This window comes from Triturus cristatus, chromosome 12 (genome assembly GCF_964204655.1).
Source record: "Triturus cristatus chromosome 12, aTriCri1.1, whole genome shotgun sequence".
Lineage (NCBI taxonomy): Eukaryota > Metazoa > Chordata > Amphibia > Caudata > Salamandridae > Triturus > Triturus cristatus.
In genome coordinates, this window is record NC_140595.1 from 778,533,240 (window position 1) to 778,551,261 (window position 18,022).

Below are 18,022 nucleotides of genomic sequence, written 5' to 3' on the forward strand. Positions count from 1 at the left end.
GACTGTAGCAGACTTGCATGTTGGCTATCAGTAGGCGCTATGTTTTGGAACGTGTGTACGGTTTCTGTGAGGGGAAACGGCTACGCTGTTCGAATCTGGGAGGGGTATTGTTCAATGTTTAATGTTATCCAACTCAAGTAAATAATTTTATCGACCTCGGTGGGATGAGGGGCAGGGGCCTATGGGATCAAACATCAGTTCCTGAAGTGATGTTTGATGAAAACACTTATGGTTTAAGCGCCAAGAAATAGTTCTATTCTTAGAGAGCACAAACCTGACAGGTTTCTCCATATCAAGTAACACAGCAATCCAGGACCTGAGTTACTAATTTGCTATTTCTTTGACATCGGACACTCAAGTCAACAAGTCGTTGTTTTTCAGATCTGTGTTAAAATATTCAGTGAAAATAGTCTCACTTCGAGCTGACGATGTTAGAAAGTTCTGTAACAACATTCTTGGGGTGCATGAAACAGCATAGAGGCGTCACATCTCCATTCCAGGTAAGGGGGAAATGCAGGCAGGAAGGTGTAACTACATGCACGCATGACCACATCTGGAAACAGGAAAGAAAGTGATTTAGAAAATGAAAGGCGTGCGTCCACCATTGCTAAAGCACGGGTGCCCTGCTGCTTAAAAAACAAGCTGCACAGCCATGGTGTGCGTTACTGCTGACGCCGTTGCAGGGTCAGCAGATATGATCTGGAGCCGACGGGGGGAGGGAGGGAAAGTGAAAGCGCGCCATGCGCGCGCTGTGTTGACACGCCAGCCCTACACGGGGACAGGAAATATGCACGCATACAGAGTGCACATCTCCTGTCTGTACGCGTGCACATGTCCTGTCCCCCTTCGGACAAGAAACCGACGACAATAGGTCTCGCCAAGGCGAGCAACGCATGCGCTGCATCGCTAGGAGAGACCTAAAAATGACATGGGGACAAAAACTGAAAGGACACAGAATACAGACACTGACTCCAGGGAAACCGAAACCCACAATGGAACTGCCTACTGGGACAGGGCCATAGAGACGCAGAACTTGAAACATGAACACCATGAATAGGTGGGAAATTAACAATGGAAAACCATCACTGTGACGGGGACACTGCAAACTAGGCAAGGAAGGACAATGGGACAGTGACATGAACACTGGGACAGGGACATTTGGAAACAGACACCATCACTGGAAAACTAACTCTGGGAAGTAGACCATGATACGGACACCAGGACTTTGAAATGGATCCAGGGTGATTAATTTTGGGGAAAAGACACTTATTGATATTGGCACATGGACCATAGTGAACAGAATATGACTGTGAGAGAGGGACAGAGACACTTAATAAAGGCACCAGGGAAGGGAAACTGCCCTGGGCAAGAGACACTTCCACTGGCGGAAGCACTGGGATATCGACATGTGCACTAAGAAACGGGCACAAATACAGAGCACAGACTGTGGTTTGCTTTCACCCCTTGAAGAGATTTATTTTCCAATTTTAGCCTCAATTTCTGACCGTATCACGTCTTTACTGTATTAATTCACAATAGCACCTATTGGAGGCTATTGTGCCTAATTGCTTTTCCTATCTACGTCTTAAGGTGCTAACTATTGGGAATTAATTATACATATTTGGTTGTGCACATATTGCTACTGAATATATTGCTTTCAGATAGGGGCCTGTTGAAGAAACCTGCGTTCTGCTTACAATTACATGAGCTATTCGCCGAGGGTCTCTACCCTTGGCTTGCGTCCGAACTCTCAGCCATTTTGGTTGAGATGCAACCCTGCCCAGCCATGGGTTACTAAGTGACCAATCCAGCTACAGACAATGAGCTCCCAAGCACTCTTTCCCAGCAAGGAGTAAACTATCCTCACCTAGCAACAGGCTGCCATACCAACCTTATGAGGCAACCACTGTATCAAGCTCAAAAAGACAATATAACCTCACCTTTCTCAGTGTAAACAGGGAAGGACTTCCTACACTCCAGGGCAGTAAGCCCATTCAAAGACATTCCTCCCAGTGAGCTATAGGTCCAGACAATAGTATGCAGGCAGTACTGCCTATCTCTGTAGATCTGAGACAGAAATAATATAGGATTTTTGCTAACGTGATAGGTCTGGAGTTTTCATTCTCTTTACCCTCATAGTATTTGCCTTTGGTAGTGTTTGTGTTATTATCATGGTCATTCTCATACATATTTTCTGTAGGTTTTTTAATACTAAATGCCTAACATCGTATCTTTCTATTATGTGTATACATATATGTAGATCTGAAACGAGGTAGGTCCTTAATGTGCCCTAAAAACGTTCTCTGCCAGGTCTGCTGTTCTTCGAACACTTGTTTTCCCAATGTGTATAGCCGTCAGGGAGGGTGTGAGATACCAGTCTGTTTTCATTTCCTCTGTGGGGTCGTGCCTATACCCAAGTCTATATCAAAAGAAAAGGGGCGACCCGGTGTCCCTCAGAACCTGGGTATAAAGTTTATCAACAAAAAGGGAGGTTCTGTAGGGTATACAAGTAGTTATTTCTTACATGTACAAGGTATCTTGAACGCAAATTATTCATCAGACATGAAGAACGCCCAAGCCTCTTATATATGCATCTAAAGATCGTAATAAATCACGTAAAGACCTTGAAAATATATCCACTTTATATTTATATCGGAATTAATACATTCAGATATGTTTATTTGATAAGGTTTAGAGTCAATAGTTGTGAACAATTGGTGAAAATCGGGACATGTGTGCTCAAGACGATGAACAGTTTGTGCAATATATACAAAGTGATTCAAGGTTTATGTACAGGGGATAGAACAAGAAAATGTATACAATGGCCAGCCTACTAACCATAGACCCTGGATGCTAATAATGCTTTTTCGTGTAGGGCCGTGGTTGGTCTGAGCCTAGGTGTAGCGTTGACGTTTCAACCCTTGAGGTGCTCCTTTCGGTAATCACTGCGGGTCTTCATCAGGACTGAGTGTGGGGGGGGGAGGGAACTTATACCAGCCTATGAAAGAGACGTAAATGATTGTCAGGCGTGTAAAGTGCTGTAAGAGGCGATGGACGAGAGGAGAGGGGGCAGGCGTTGACCACTCACCTATTGTGGATCGAGGTTCTGGCTGTGAGTGCCTCTGAATGACACTAGTGTCAGCAGGCGAATGGCTGTAAATAAAATGAAACAGGTGCGTTGTAAGAGGTGGACTAAATCCGGGATCAGGAGTGATGCGCTGCGCCGTGACATGCGAGGGATGGTCCTACTCCTTGAAGCTAAGTTATTACTGGACAGCGTGATATACACCGGCGCGACAGACTGAATAAGGCGGTGAACGTGATGATTAGGTAAAGTCAAAACCATCAAACACCAGAGCGCTGAAATGCTAGTGAGACAATCTTGCAAGAAGCGCTTGGGTTAGGTGAACACAGGTGGGAGGGGAGGGGATCCTCCGGAGCGATCACTGATGGAGGCGTGCGCCCAAATCGACAGTGGAGATTAGTTTAATGAGGCGCTTGGGCGAAGCATGCGAAAGGAGGAGGGGAGGGGGGGCATTCCTAGTAATGCAATCGTGGCAGAGTAGCTCACCAAAGGTGTAGCTAAGTGAAAACGGAGCGCCAAGCAAAGTATTGTGGTGAATGTGGCGATTAAAAACCGGTGCGCTGACCTTAAAAACGCAAGTACCCAAGTCTAAGCAGGCTAGGGAAACATAAATGGGTGTACTCCCACAAAAAGAAGTATGCAACAAGACAATGTGGTGGCACAGAGAATACCATGGACACTGGGACGCTAGAGAAGCCAGGTTAAAGGCCCTTAGAAATAAATTAAATAAAGAAATAAAAATGGCAAAAAAAGTGGAAATGGCCCAAGGGGACAAAAGTACAAGGACTCTAGGACAAGGACCATGAAACAGAATATATGGGAAACTGACAAAGACACCAACCCTGCGTACCAGTCACTGAGCATGGGACACTGACACTAGACAATAACAGTGTACCTGGGGCATGGACCCGGAGCCCCAGACACTGACAAACCTAGACCCTGGAGAACTAATAAATACCATGACAGTGGCATGAACTCTGTGACATGGCCACTAGAACATGTGCATGGGCCCTAGATCGCTGGCACAGACACTAGGCTAACACAAAGCCACATAAAAGCAGACACAAGGTCACAGATGGGGACACAATAGCACAAACAGTCACACAAACACTGAGATGCAGTCAGTAGTAAATGGACACTTGGTGGCCCAATGGTGCAAACAGGCGTACCCTACAGCTTTCTGTATCTCCGGGGCACTTTAGTCTTGCAGAATGGGCTGCAGATGCTTTCATAACCCCTTATGTAATACAAATTGCGCCAGTGTTACATGTGCACCACTGCGATCTCAAGGACTCCCTAGCCATCCCCATGCATACGGGTAAGGTTACTCGCACCACCAGTATGCAGGGGGATCTCTGCCCCCAGGGTCAAAACTGATTTGCATATGGCTGGATCTGACCTGGGGTGGCGAAGTGAGCTAAAGAATGATGATGGATTCAACCCAGATCTGTGACTGGGGGTGAATGTCTGAAAAGTTTCAGCGCTCCGTCCATCATCTCCTTTTGTTTGCTTTGTTTGCCCTACGTTGGCAGGATATGCCCAGACGTGGGTCCCTTGCTCACTTTGCCTCTGGATTCAAGCTAGCCTGGCGGATGAGGGGTGCTACCCCAAAACCGGCTCCAGGACTCTTGTTTCCGGTTCAGGGAAGACCTGGCTTGGCAGTTCGGGCTGGACTGTTCCCTTGAGGCACAGGGTCAAGACTGATTTGCATATAGCTGGGTCTGAAGTGAGGTGGCGAAGTGAGCTAAAGAATGATGATGGTTTCAACCCAAATCTGTGACTGGGGGTGAGTGTCTGAAAAGTTTTAACGCTCCGTCCATCATCTTGTGTTTCCATTTGAAATGCAGGCATGTTGCTGCCTGTAAAGGGAAAGGTGGACTGGCATTCAAACAGCTGGTTTGTCTTTCACTAATGCACTGTTCATATCAGATACCCCGATACTGCGCCTGCCCTGGGAACAGTGCATTTGTTGTGCTATGCAGCATTGTTCGAGTGTGCGACCGGCTCACCGACATAAGTATGCACTGTGGCACAGAGCCCCACATTCATAACTGGGCCCCAAGTTATACTCCCTGGGAAAAGTACCATGACACTGACAAAATGACTGATACTCAGAGTACAGACTCAGGGATACAGACACTAAGGTGCAACATGTATATCAAAGCACAAGCAAAGGATATTGAAGACGAGCACAAACACAACAGCCCTCAGTACCATGAAACCGTGGACATTAAGAGGTTGTCCTGTACAAATACCAAACAAGAGCAGCCCCTAATTGAGCAGAAATGTTGCCACATTTGCTTTCACTTACCTGTAGTAAAGAATACAATGGTCTTCTTTTGGAGACTATTATTACAATTATTCAAATCCACCTGTGTGGTCCCTTGCCTTCATTAATGAGATCTTTTTTGTAATACTGCCTGGTCTTCTCTAATCATCCCTTGGTGCTGTAACTTGTGGACATGGCCAGGCGCTTTCAGCTCTACACGTGTATGTAGAATTGCGCCTCTCCCTAACCTGCTGCTCTCATTTTACCAGTGCTTTTGGGTCTGGTTATGAGTCTTCACTCTATTCAATTACCTACTGCCTAGCATATGTATTACAGACCCCGCCACGGTAACCCTCCGCGCTTCACCACCCACGACTCCTAGTACGGCTGTGCAAACTCGATTTCAAAAGGAAGGTGGAGAACATGGGTGTTGCGCGTTCCTCTCCCGCCTCCACTAATCTCCAACACTTCACATGATTAATGTGGGAAACAGTACAGGTGTGTGCGGCAACGGTGATTTAGTGGTGTAGCCAGGAGCCCCAAGGTAACATAGGAAAATTGCCTCTCCCCCTCCCCCACACCCCAGATGGGAAACAAAACCCTATTTGGGGGTGCAGTCAGCAACTCACACCCATGGCCCTTGGTGCCACTGCACCTGTTGAACTAATCATAGCTGTGCCCGTGTACTGAAGTGCTGAAGACATGAGATCCAAGCTGTTTACATTATGTCTCCTCTCCAGTCCCCTAAACCCAACCCATCTTCTTCCAGACCATGATGTATACGAGGTGTGATCGCTCCGGCATCCAGTCAGGTCATTCTGAGACCGGTCTTCCATCAGCCTTATAGTTACTCTTATTGCACTCAACTTTTCTCCTGTAGTAAATTATATTATTTTCCTATTGCCTTGTAGAGAGGGGTTTAACTCATGGGTTTAACTCATATATACCACGTATAACAGTCTGGAATTACTCTCAAAGAAGATACAGATGTAAATACTCTCAGGCACTCAGACCATCTTCTCCCACAATGTGCTTCGTTTTTAGGGCTGGCTTGACAGTGCAGCTGTCGGCATAAATTGTTGTTGCGAATCATTTAACATATACATAGAGTGGGCTTTGGCCCCAACCCACATGAAGATTTCCCTCTCACCTCATGCTAGTGGCTGTTTAGTGTATCATTCCACCACCTCCATTGTTCTAATAAATGATGGACTATTTTACGTCTCAAAAGTGCACTGAATAATCACAGGTTAAATTGTTCATCTCATATATGCATTAAAATTACAGAAAGGAAGGTATTGTTTTCTGACTTGTTGCGGCCTCCCCTCAGACAGCATTATGTATATACGCAATACGCCACAGAGCCAACCCTTGCTCACGACTGGATGGCTTTCGTGCCAATTAAAGTTACCTTGCTATTACTTGTTGCTTTTTGCAATTTTTGTATGTGACCCGCGCACAGGAGCTTTGGTTTCACCATCTATAGATGTGTCATTTATCCTGCTCCAGTCCGCATTGCATCCAAGAACAACAATTTGCAATGCAATTTAGCTATGCAGCACATTATCCTGGTGCTGTGCGGTCAGGGATTAAATGGCTATACAAGTACTATACACTGGGGGATGCAGTGTGATTTAGGGATACATGCTTGCTTGATACATGGAATGGGAATTGTATTAAGTAAAGTGCACAGTTTAGCAATATATAGAGTCATTCAAAGCATAGCATCATCTACCTCATAATGTGTAGGTGGGAGTGCTGTTGTGAGAGTCCCACTATCTAGGAGAGTACGGCACATCGCTTGGGAAATGTGAAAAGCATAGGCCACCGTCATGAAGCCGCCGGAGCATGGAATACACGGAGTGCGTCCCAAGCAATCCTGGGCATGTGAGGACTCTTCTTCATGCGGTGCAATTATTGGAGTTAAAGGGTGCATACGAATAAGTGGGACCTGAGGCGTTGTAGGCATGCAATTATGTGAAGCATTGGAAAAGTGCATTTATTCACCCCAAGAGGATGACCACTTTCAGTACTTTGAATAAGGATTTCAAGTGAAAATAAGGTATCGGAACTCTTTCGCGCTCCATTTATTCTCCTGGAACACCCTTAAAAATGCAAGTGTGCTACGCCTTTGAGAGATTAGGAATTAAGCCCCTAGAGTTGGTAGAGCCTCTTTGGATGGATATGAACCCAATCTGTTGTCAGGCTGCAGCCTGAGTCTGGAGAGCAGGTAATGAGCAGCAGCCACAGCAGAAAAGGGCCGGGAGTGGAATGTCCTGCTCCATTCTGCTTTAGATACTGATAAATAATGCAAGGGGAAAGGGCTGAAGTGAATAGCGCGTGCTGCTCTAAATAGAGTATGCACCCTAGATTTGGGGGATGGAGAAATGCCGCACCGGAATCCGAGTCAGGTATGCTGCTGCATAAAATAAAAGTAACATAACGATTAAACAAAAGCCGCGCGTGCTGATGTAACAAAGGCCACGTGTTTGCTAGTGCGTGGGCAAGCTACTTAAAATGTTTAGTAGCTTATGACCTATGTGGAATGTTGCCAAACATTCCAGGGGTGTGGAATTTAGTAAAACAGCTAATTCTCCATAGGACAGGTTGCTTCATAAATCTACTTGTCCTTTAACAAAATCCACTTGTCCCTTTGGTGCCATGCAGTGCGATGAAAAATTATGGCAGCAATCTCATTCAAACATTCTCTGATAATAGCCTGTCTGATTAAGCCAAAGCTCATACCATAATACGGTTTGAATACTAGCAATTCCCTTATTTTGCCACCTTTCCACAGATCTACATACTGGAGCTGGAAGCAGCGGTAAGCAATAATTCCCCATGGTTGGAATGGCCGTTTGAGTCTGTGCAAACCTACTAACTTGCATGTTTTGCGGGTTTTCATTAGCATTGTCTCATATTTTACTATTCAGAAAAACATTGGCATTTTACTCCTTACAAGGGCAGAAGGAAACTTCTTCTGGAGTTGGGGGAAAAAGTGGTTAGTGGGAAAGTGAATTTGTTACCGCTAACCAGATTTTCGAATGAGCAAATCTACACACGCATATTTGTCTGTGCTAAAATGCAGTTCACAAATATTTGAGGAGTACGATTCCCTGTCCTACTTTTGTAGATTTTTGTGAATTCATGAAAGCCGTAAATATGCACTAATGCAAGGAAATATGCTATGGGCGCACTTTTGTGACTTTCTTTAAGAATTGGGCCCCTATTTAGGTCTGGCGTTAACCAAGACCTTTTGTTTTTATTAAAATTCTCTCTCTCTATGTATCAGCTAGCTTCACTGTGAGTGACAGCATTCTGCTCTTTCACAAGGGATATATTGGCACAGATAGTAGTTTTGTTCAGTACCAGGAACTACTGTAGCAATGTGTGGTTTTTAAGACCGAAAATATGTTTTGCTTTTGCCAATGTTTGTTTCAGTGATGAGGGTCTGGCAGCTTGCACAACAATAAAGTTTAACAAAACCAAGTCAAAACAAGACATACATTGACAAAACCATAAGGGTAATCACCAATGTCATACCTATTGGCCTTGCCAATGCTTGTATATCTTCATGTTTCCTATAATATTGTTGAAACTGGTTACACTGATTTTCCATTATAAATAGTTTTGGGAAATACTAGCATGGATTAAAACATTTTAATAAATGATGCTTCAAAGAAATGTTACCTAAAATTGCACAGTAGTCTAGCAAAACATTTTTTCTTAGTTGTATTTTTTTATAAACATTTCATTATGATAGCAAAGAATCATCAATCTTGCTTTCAAGCTTTTGCATATATTTGCATCTAATCAGAGAGCATCCTGGAGGCATTATACGTAGCCTCATATTGTTAAACTTTGCAAATGTGTGTACACATTTGTTACTGGAAACACTATCAGTAGAGCAGTCTGCACTTCCAAAATTTCCTTAGAGCGCTGACTCTAATAATAAAGGCTTTGTATTAATGAACCATAAATAAAAGTTTGAGCAGCATTAACTTATAGATACAAATATTACCTTAACTGCTGACAATGCCCTTCCCTGATCCTTAATGTGGTACTGTAATCTGGTTGCCAAAGGGTGCTAGGCATACTTGTCCCAAGGACAAGACAAACATGAAAACTTGTTGACCCCAAACAATATGTCCTGACATCGCACTATAGGAAATCCATACCCCTGCATTCACTCCTGCACTTGGAGGAGTAGTGGGGGTGGGCAAGCAGTGTTGTGGGAGGGGTGACAGGGTGGGCGGGACAGCATGGGGAGGGTAAGTAACTTCCAAGTTCCCTGCAGGTATAATTTGTAACGAAATACAAATCCCTAGCAAACCAGTAAGGTATCCTGATGTACTTTTTCTAAAAATGTTTGCTCTGAAACTATTTGTCCACTGAGGAAAAGCGAACAAAGAGGGAATGCATCCAGCAACTCCTGCTTGAATGCCAATTAGTTGATGAGTGCTGTGAGAAGAGATAGGAGATGGACGGGCAGGAAGAGCGCAACAGGCTGTCTGTCTGCAAACTGGTGGGAGAGAGTTTTCTGACTGAACCGAGCTCCCCACTGAAATAAAAACATCTGGTTAGGTGGAAGTGCAGCTACTCTCACATGAAAACTGCAAGTATCATCAATGGCCAAGCATATGCAGTGAGAGATGGGTGCACGTACGTATGTGTGTATGTACATATGAATGTAAGGTTTAAAGAAGGCACATGCAGTCGGAAGTACACACACACACACACAGAAACACATACTCACAAACACACACCCACATCTTGGTTTGCCTGGAGGTGCAACATAGACTGTTCACTCTGAACAAAAGAAAGTCGTGCGGCCACCATTGTTAAAGATGAAGCGAGGCATGGCACACTGCAAAACCCCTAGAATGTTTTTAAAGTGGAGTTGGCTGAGCCATGCAGAACAAAAGAAAGACACGTGGCCGCCATTGTTAAAGATGAAGTGCGGCGTGCCACGCTGAAAAAAATCCCCCAATAAACATAGAATCTTGGCTTGCACTCACTCTTACCGAAGCAACCCTAACAAAATAAAAACACAGCTCAAATTATACAAACAACATATCGGGGAAGGGTGGTGAGAAAAGTGCACAGCTGTCATGCCTGCAACGTTAGCTATGACGAAAAAGTAATTCACAAAAGAGTGCTCACAAACTGTAAATAAAACGTATGCAGTAAGGTCACATGTAACAGGGGCAGTCCTCATGGGAGGTTGCAACAGTAGAAAAGGAGGGACTATTAAACAAATTAACCAAAAAAAAAGAAGCTTTTCCAAAAGACAGTCAAAGGAGCCAATTAAAAACATGGGCAGAAGATGGGTGGAGCTTAAAGCCCATATTCTGGATACAACATGTCTCGAAGAGACAGCGCATGTGCTGCCTAGGCGAGACCTAAAAACAACATGTTTAGACAACACACCTGTTTGCTGCAGATCACTGTCACCTACTGGTTACTAGAAAATCAGAAATATGGAAGATAGGACATTGATCTTGGCAGGCATTGTTGTATACTATAAACAAGCATTGGCAATGCCAGTTGGTCTTACCTGTATGTATGGGTAAGTGAGACTGATTAGCATGGCCAATGCTTGTTTTCCCCCCACTGCAGTAGGCTTTTTAAAATTATTTTATTAGGACTCAAAATGCAAGCCAGACTTTTTGTGTTTGCCAGTGTATGTTACTAATTGAATTTTTGACTAGATTGTAACCCACATGCATTATTGATGTTTGCGATGAAAATGTTTTCCCTATTCCATCCATGAGCAGCTCAAGTCCATGTTTTTCTAAGCATTGTGAAAATTTGAATGTGAGTTTGTCCCACTATAAATGTAAGACTACAAATTCCAGAATGTAAAAAAAAACCTGAACTGGTGAGCTACTCAAACACTGAAAAGGTAAATTGAGAGTTCTGATCTCGTATTTCAAAGCCATTTTAAGGCAACTATTTCCTCTTAAGTAGGTCTCCCTTGTAATCTGTAAAACTGCCTATTGTTAATGTCCAATTGTATTGAATAGGTTTACTCTATGGCCCTCATTACGAGTTAAGGGCTAAATTCCGATCGCTCCGCAAACACGGGTTTGCTCAGGGATTGGAAAGTTAAAGTTAAACGTGTGTAGATTTATATAGCCTGGCTTATCACCCATGAAGGAATCCAGGTGCTGTCCAAGAGCACGGGAGATTAAGTTATTTTTCAGAATCACAGGTTCTTGCGCTGATGCCAAGACTCGAACCCGGATCCCCAGCTCCTGAGTCAGCAGCTCTGGCCGCTGCACCACACCTCTTAAGCACTGTGTGATATTTATCACGCCCTCGCAGCTTTCCCCTGATAAATTTCTATGGTGGAAAAGGCCCGGGAAAAAGGCAAAACATGAGAAGTTTGATTTGTTAAGAAGTGATCGCACATTATGCCTCATTTTCCTGTTTAAAGTGTGGATCATCACCCTGGGGTAATGGTATTTACCATGTGTGGTAAATACCCCACTCTAATGCGACAATTATGAGGGACTGACTGTTTTAACTATACATGTGAAAGAACTCTGCTGCTCTCAGGAACCAGAGTTGCGCTTGGGAAAACTGAAACATTTTTAATCCATGATCGCTCTTACGTATTTTATTCCTTACAAATGTTCTTAACGTGTAAAAATGTTTTTATGCAACTTTATTGTATTCTTTTATGGTCCATTGTGATCGAAATAAAGATTATGATGATGAATAAAAAAGTAAATAATGGGGCTTATTTTACTCCTCAGAGTATACAATATATCGACCTAGGAAGGATAAAAGGCTGAATTGCCTTTTATCAGGGTTAGAACTGGGACTGTGCAATACAGCAGGTGCATTCACGCACTTGAGCCATCTTGCCAGCTAGAGTTCGTAAATCAGGAATGCTAAATAATCAAAGTATAACACGTTAGGAGTGTTCTTTGTATGCATAGATGTCGCAGTATGTGAGCTGCACAGGGCCCTCGTTCCACATGCAACATGTTAGAGATGACGGAAGAAGCAGTATGTAAACTCCCTTAACACAAGTGCCATTTATTCTGGCTTTCTAAGGGACCTCTATACTGGACTGAAACGTATGAATAAACTAGAAAGCCTCGTCCATAAAGCAGATTAACCACGACTAGCAAGCCCATCTCTGCCGTCCAGTTTGTCCATTCCCCTGCATAGTTCCGACACAGCTCTCCCATGGTCTACAGCCTTGCTTTCTCTCCAGAATGTTGCTTTGTTTGATGTGTCAGCTGGGGGTTGAGTTGTAGTGTAACATCATTCAACAGGTGGACCCTTTAATGCAAGCAAACAAAATACCCCCTGCTGCTGGTCTGGAAGTAAGACCGCCATAATTGGGGTGCAGTGCCCCCCATACACATCCCTAGGTCTTGGTGCTACTGGACCTGCTGATCGCTACATCCATATAATGATGCCCAGCAAAAAATAATACTAGCAAGTCTTACGTAGTACCACACACTCACACAATACTCCCTCGAGAGCATTCAGGGGCTATTTTTATAAACATCATAAGAGATCCGGTATTATCAAAATTATCCAGGGCCAGATGTATAAAGCAATATTCCGGTCGCACATACTCCAATTCAGAGTATGAGACAGCAAAAATGATTTTTCTAATCTACCAGTCCCATTTTGGGAGTCGGTACGCTTTTGCTGCCTCCTTAAAATGGGACTGTGACCCCATTCAGTATTTGGAAGGGGCCTGTTGAGGGCGTCCATTCTAAATACTGAATCGGTATGTGATTCATCCAAATTTTGGAACTGTAATCCAGTCGCAAAACATTGAACATTTACCAACTCCTGAGTTTATGTGGTAATCCAATTTGCATAAGTGAAAGGGGTCCCCTTTCCCATTTTCCCCATTATAAATGTAAAAAAAAATTGTTGGAGAGTGGGCAGTGGTCCAGGGACCACTGCTAATTTTCAAAGGAATTTAAAATGTTTACTTTCTTTTTAGTTTAAACGCAGCGCTGTATCCTTTAAGGAAAACAGACTGGATTATTAAAAACAAAAAAGTCTACTTTATTTAAAAGTAATCACCGACATGGTGGTCTGCTGACCCTACTAGGCCACCATCTCTGTGATGACTGCCAATCGGATTGAATCGCAATGTGCAATCTACCCCATTTATATTCAGGAAGTAGACCAGATTACAACCTGCCCAGATTAGAAATTTTTGAACCAACCTGTTAGTACATAGTTTGGTTCGTAAAACTCTATACTGGTAGAAACGTATTTGGTGACCAGAATTTGTTGTATCTGACCCCAGGTTCTCAAATTGGAGAAATAAAGTAGCCCCGCCCGCCATGCATTTAGCAGGCACATTAACACACTGCTCATGTTGCAAACACTCAAGCATGTGATCTGAAACGTTAGGGTCGCCAAGAGCCTGCCCACTACTTTTTTTTGTAGACCTCATTGTAATTGGTATCTGGATTTCAACTGAAGAGATCAAAGACTAAATGGTTCCCAGAATGCATTAGGTTATTACATGAAGGCGCAGGAGGGGATCTACAGAATCTCCCGGTCATCAAGAGTTTGTAAATTACAGCCCAGTCGCTGCAATACTCGTTTTCTCCCCCGTCCATGTTACTGAGATGCAAACAGGCATTTTGACTGCATTTTTAAAAGCTAAACGCTGGGATGTGCTACAGGACATAAAAGTAAAGCTACACATTTGAAGTGTGCCTAAAAGGAAAACGAACAAAACATGCAAAAAGAAATGCATTTATGACACAGTGTGTTTTCTCTATCACTCAACTTGCTCCATTGGAATTGTTACTAGCTAACCCTGCACAGGTACACATGAAAATATGTCTCCCTCAGCGGTCAGTCGAAACTCATTGAAAACCCGGACACTGCATATTAACAGAAATCTGCCTGTGCAGGGTGTCGGGACGTTTACCACTCTAAAACATGCGACTGATAATTCTACAACAGGTGCACTAGCCAACCCAACTCCCAACCAGCCCGTGTCCATTTGAAAAGCAGTACATATGCCAGCATTGCACATCAGTCGATCTGGAAAGGCCACTGATACTTTGACCCGTCGAGCTCCAGGCTTGAGTGGCTCAGCGCTGTTGCCATGGGCGACGCGTCGTTACCTGTGCCCGTACTGCACGCCCACAAGCTTGCTTGGGCTTCGTTGCCATGGGAACATGATGTACCTGAGACTCCTTTACTCTAGGGTTGACTTCGTCAGGCACCACTGCCATGGCAACAGTACCATTACCTGTAGTGCGTCTCTCTAACGTAGGCACGCAAGACCTCGTTGACATGGCAACTCCTCCAATACCTGTAACTATGGTCCATGGCACGCTCACATAAGCACGTCAGTGCCCTGTTCCCACCCGAGACAACGTCGCGTTAGCGTAAGCACGCATGACCCCGTTGCCATAGGCGACGGTGCACTTACCTGAGGCTGCGGCCTGGATAGGCCTTCCTCCAGGGCTCGGGATAGGCACAGGTTGCGTCCCCAGGTTGAGGCGGCCAGCAGCAGGCTGAGCGAGGCGAGGAAGAGCGCGGCCCCCGACACCGCCAGCAGCACGACCGGCTGCAGGCCGGCCCGCGACGAGGACGCCGGCCTCCTTCCCGGCAGCTGCAGCGGCATGGCTCCCCTGCACGCTCTAAGCCATGGCAAGCTTTCCGTGGGGCGGAGCGGGCTGCACGCAACTTCGTCGACTCCCGCCCGGCGAACTCCTGGTGCCCGGGACCAACGCTCCAGCGAGCCCCCAGGGCGTCCCCAGATCGCGGCAAACGCGCCGGCGGACCCCCGGAGCCGACGAACGCACGCAGGGCCCGGGGGGCACGCCGGCCAGCCCCCTGCGATCGAAGTACGCACGCTGGCCTCCCAGAGCAAGCCGCAGGCTACACGAGCAGGAAGGAAGACTGCAAAAGCACAAGACAACACAACTCTCCAACAATAGCCTTTAAATCTGATTTTTTTTTCTGGGGCCTGTGCCAAAAAGTAAGAGAGAAATGAAAAACATAATGACAGGAAACAGGCAGTGTGAGAGCAGAGAGAGAGGGAAGAAAAGCCAAATGTTTGGAACTTAATGCTTGTATCAGATAACTCAAATCACGTTTCTGCTGTCTCATTAAAAAGCGGGCGGGGAAAGTGTTTATTTTGTTTTCATTCTACACGCAGAGAAACATCTGTTGGCTTGCCACAAAAAATCGGGAAATATTTGTTCCGTCACCGAGAAGACCTAATTGTTTGTGACTCGCAGTGTTCTATATATTATTTACAACGAGAATACTATTTCTGCTGACACGCTGTAAAAGTGCAGCATCCAAAGTTATTTTAGTGACGGTCTGGAAAGAGGAGAAAAAAAACCGGCTTGCGGTGGTTCAGCTATTCTAACCCTGGGGTGTAGTTGCATGAGAGGTAGCTAAGCGCGTTACTGGTCTGCTCCTGAGATCTCCATGTAAAGTGTGAGTCACTTGTTTGCATCAAAGGGGGTAGATAGCCTTTAACGCTTCTGCGCTAAATTAGATGAGTGTGGTTGATTACACCACATCAAATCTTTAGAAAATAGATTATTTTTTTAGTTTAGTTATTGATGTCCGTATATGTGCATGACTGTTATACTACCAGCTCTTAAACGCCAACCATAAGAAAAGTCTTAGTTGATCAATGTCATGTGTTGGTGTGTTTTTTTTCTGTAGATGATGGACCCTGGCTAAGTTAGCTGGGAACACATCTACATTTCCAAATAAATAACAATCAAAGTTTACTACTGATCTTGTAAATCCAAGTTGCCTAGACGCTGCATATTTGGCGTTTGCACTTATCAATCAAGTGATACAGATTTAAGATTCAACCACGTTTTAGAATCCATTCCTACTATTGCTATGCCATGCTATCCACATGCTTCATTACATAATGACCTGTCTTAGTATTACAGGTGCAATTATGTGGCCGTGATATAGCAACGTGACAGTGATCCAAGGAACAGTTGATAGGAGAGCTGGACCTTGGAGCACGCAAGACGCAAATGCATGAGAGATCTTGAGGAATCCAAAAGCAAAGCTGGGTGTCAACTACGGGGTACACTTTAAATATGGGCAAACTGAAGATGGCAGCTGAATTCCTGCAAGACTATGCAATGTTGCCCAAACTTGACAGAGATAACGCAGTCCCTCGAGGGGTGGAGGCTGCAATGAGACCGCAGTGGGAGGTAATTTGTGACTAGGTACTTGCCAGCAAGAGGGGCAGTTCCTGTTTTCGTACTCTGGTGTTACGAAGGGGGGTTATACTGGGGCACAGCAGGCTCATAAAGACACTAGTAGCACCTAGAGAGGTTTTGTTGGGGATGATGGCTGGGGTACGTGTTTCTGGAGGACTTGATTCCTGGCTGAGTGCCTCCTGTGCCTGTCCCTGAAATGCAGTATATAGTTATTGATGGCATCCCCCTGACGCCCTTACTGGTTAGTGCTGACTATACACCAAATGTAGGGCATGGGCCTGTCAGACGACTGCCCATAAATATTCCTCTTGATCAAATTCTTTCCAATCAGTGAAATAGAACAGACTCCCATGGACCCGCTTGGAGTCCAGAACTCTCCATACTACATATTGCACATGTCCTTCCAAGACAAGTGGTGGCAGATGTTCCTCATGTCCAGTTTAGGGTAGTTATTGGTTGAGTAGGAAAATGTGAAAACTTGTTGTATCAGCACCAATGCATTTAGGTCCACCTTGTCTAAAATGGACAATGTGCTGGGGCATCGAATGGAGGCCTCTTGGGATGTTGTCCAGTGAGACTAAAGATTGGTGAGCTGCTTGTAGCCAAATGCAGCATTCTGGTATATCCAAATTCTGATAACCAGTGTCAAAACTGCAGAGATATTATTCCATTTCCTTGTTTACATGCTCTATCTATCATTTTGTGGACCGAACAAAAGGAAGCACAGGCATCTATGTCTATGGTAATGCAAGGTTTCTGCCAGAAACAAGACCCTATTTGTTCCTCCGTCAATTATCACTGCAGACGGGAGGCCATGGAGTCTTGCTGTATGCTGGGCAAAATATCTGTGCTGGTGGTATTGCTGTGGAAACCTTATTCAGCTACATAAAATGTGCCAGCATAAATATGTGATTTAACACTACCATGATGGTGGGCCAGTATTTTAGTAGTGAGAGTTCAACCACAAACTCCACTGATAACTTTGTGCTATACCTGTGGAGGAATTGGAAGTTGTTGTACGAGACAAGGTGGCAGATCCTTTTCGTATCTTGTGCCGTCCTCCTGGAATAAAATGCCCATATACCTTCGATCCATCCCTGTCCACAGCTGTTTTCGGAAGACCCTGAAGTCGTGGTTGTTTTTTTTTTAACAACAGATTTTATTTGTCATTTGCACATTATAAGCAGGGCTCTGTACCCCAGAGGCCACTGCCGCATAGAGATATAGAAGTCGTGGTTGTTTGATCAGTAATTCTTCCTTCCATCTGACCAGAGTCGCTGCAAGCGCCATGAGACTCTTCGGAGTGATATGTTTTGCGCCATAAAAGTGTCTTTGACTTGACTTGACTTGTAGTAATCTGATGGGAACTGAATGTTGACTTCTGTGCACACGTGGCACAGGATTGCGCTAATATGCCTTTCCAAGTGGACAAGGATTTCTATCAGAATTGGTTTTGCG

At 44.6% G+C, this 18,022-nt stretch overlaps 1 protein-coding gene across 1 annotated transcript in view; it reads right to left on the minus strand.

The window, feature by feature from the left end:
* TNFSF12 (TNF superfamily member 12) overlaps window positions 1–15,288 on the minus strand; it is a 241,304-nt gene extending 226,016 nt beyond the window's left edge. Inside the window, exon 1 of the mRNA XM_085637625.1 lies at window positions 14,791–15,288. Coding sequence (XP_085493751.1) covers window positions 14,791–14,985 — 195 coding nt within the window. The 5' untranslated portion in view covers window positions 14,986–15,288. The remainder of the gene's footprint in view (window positions 1–14,790) is intronic.
* Between the last annotated feature and the right edge of the window lie 2,734 nt (window positions 15,289–18,022).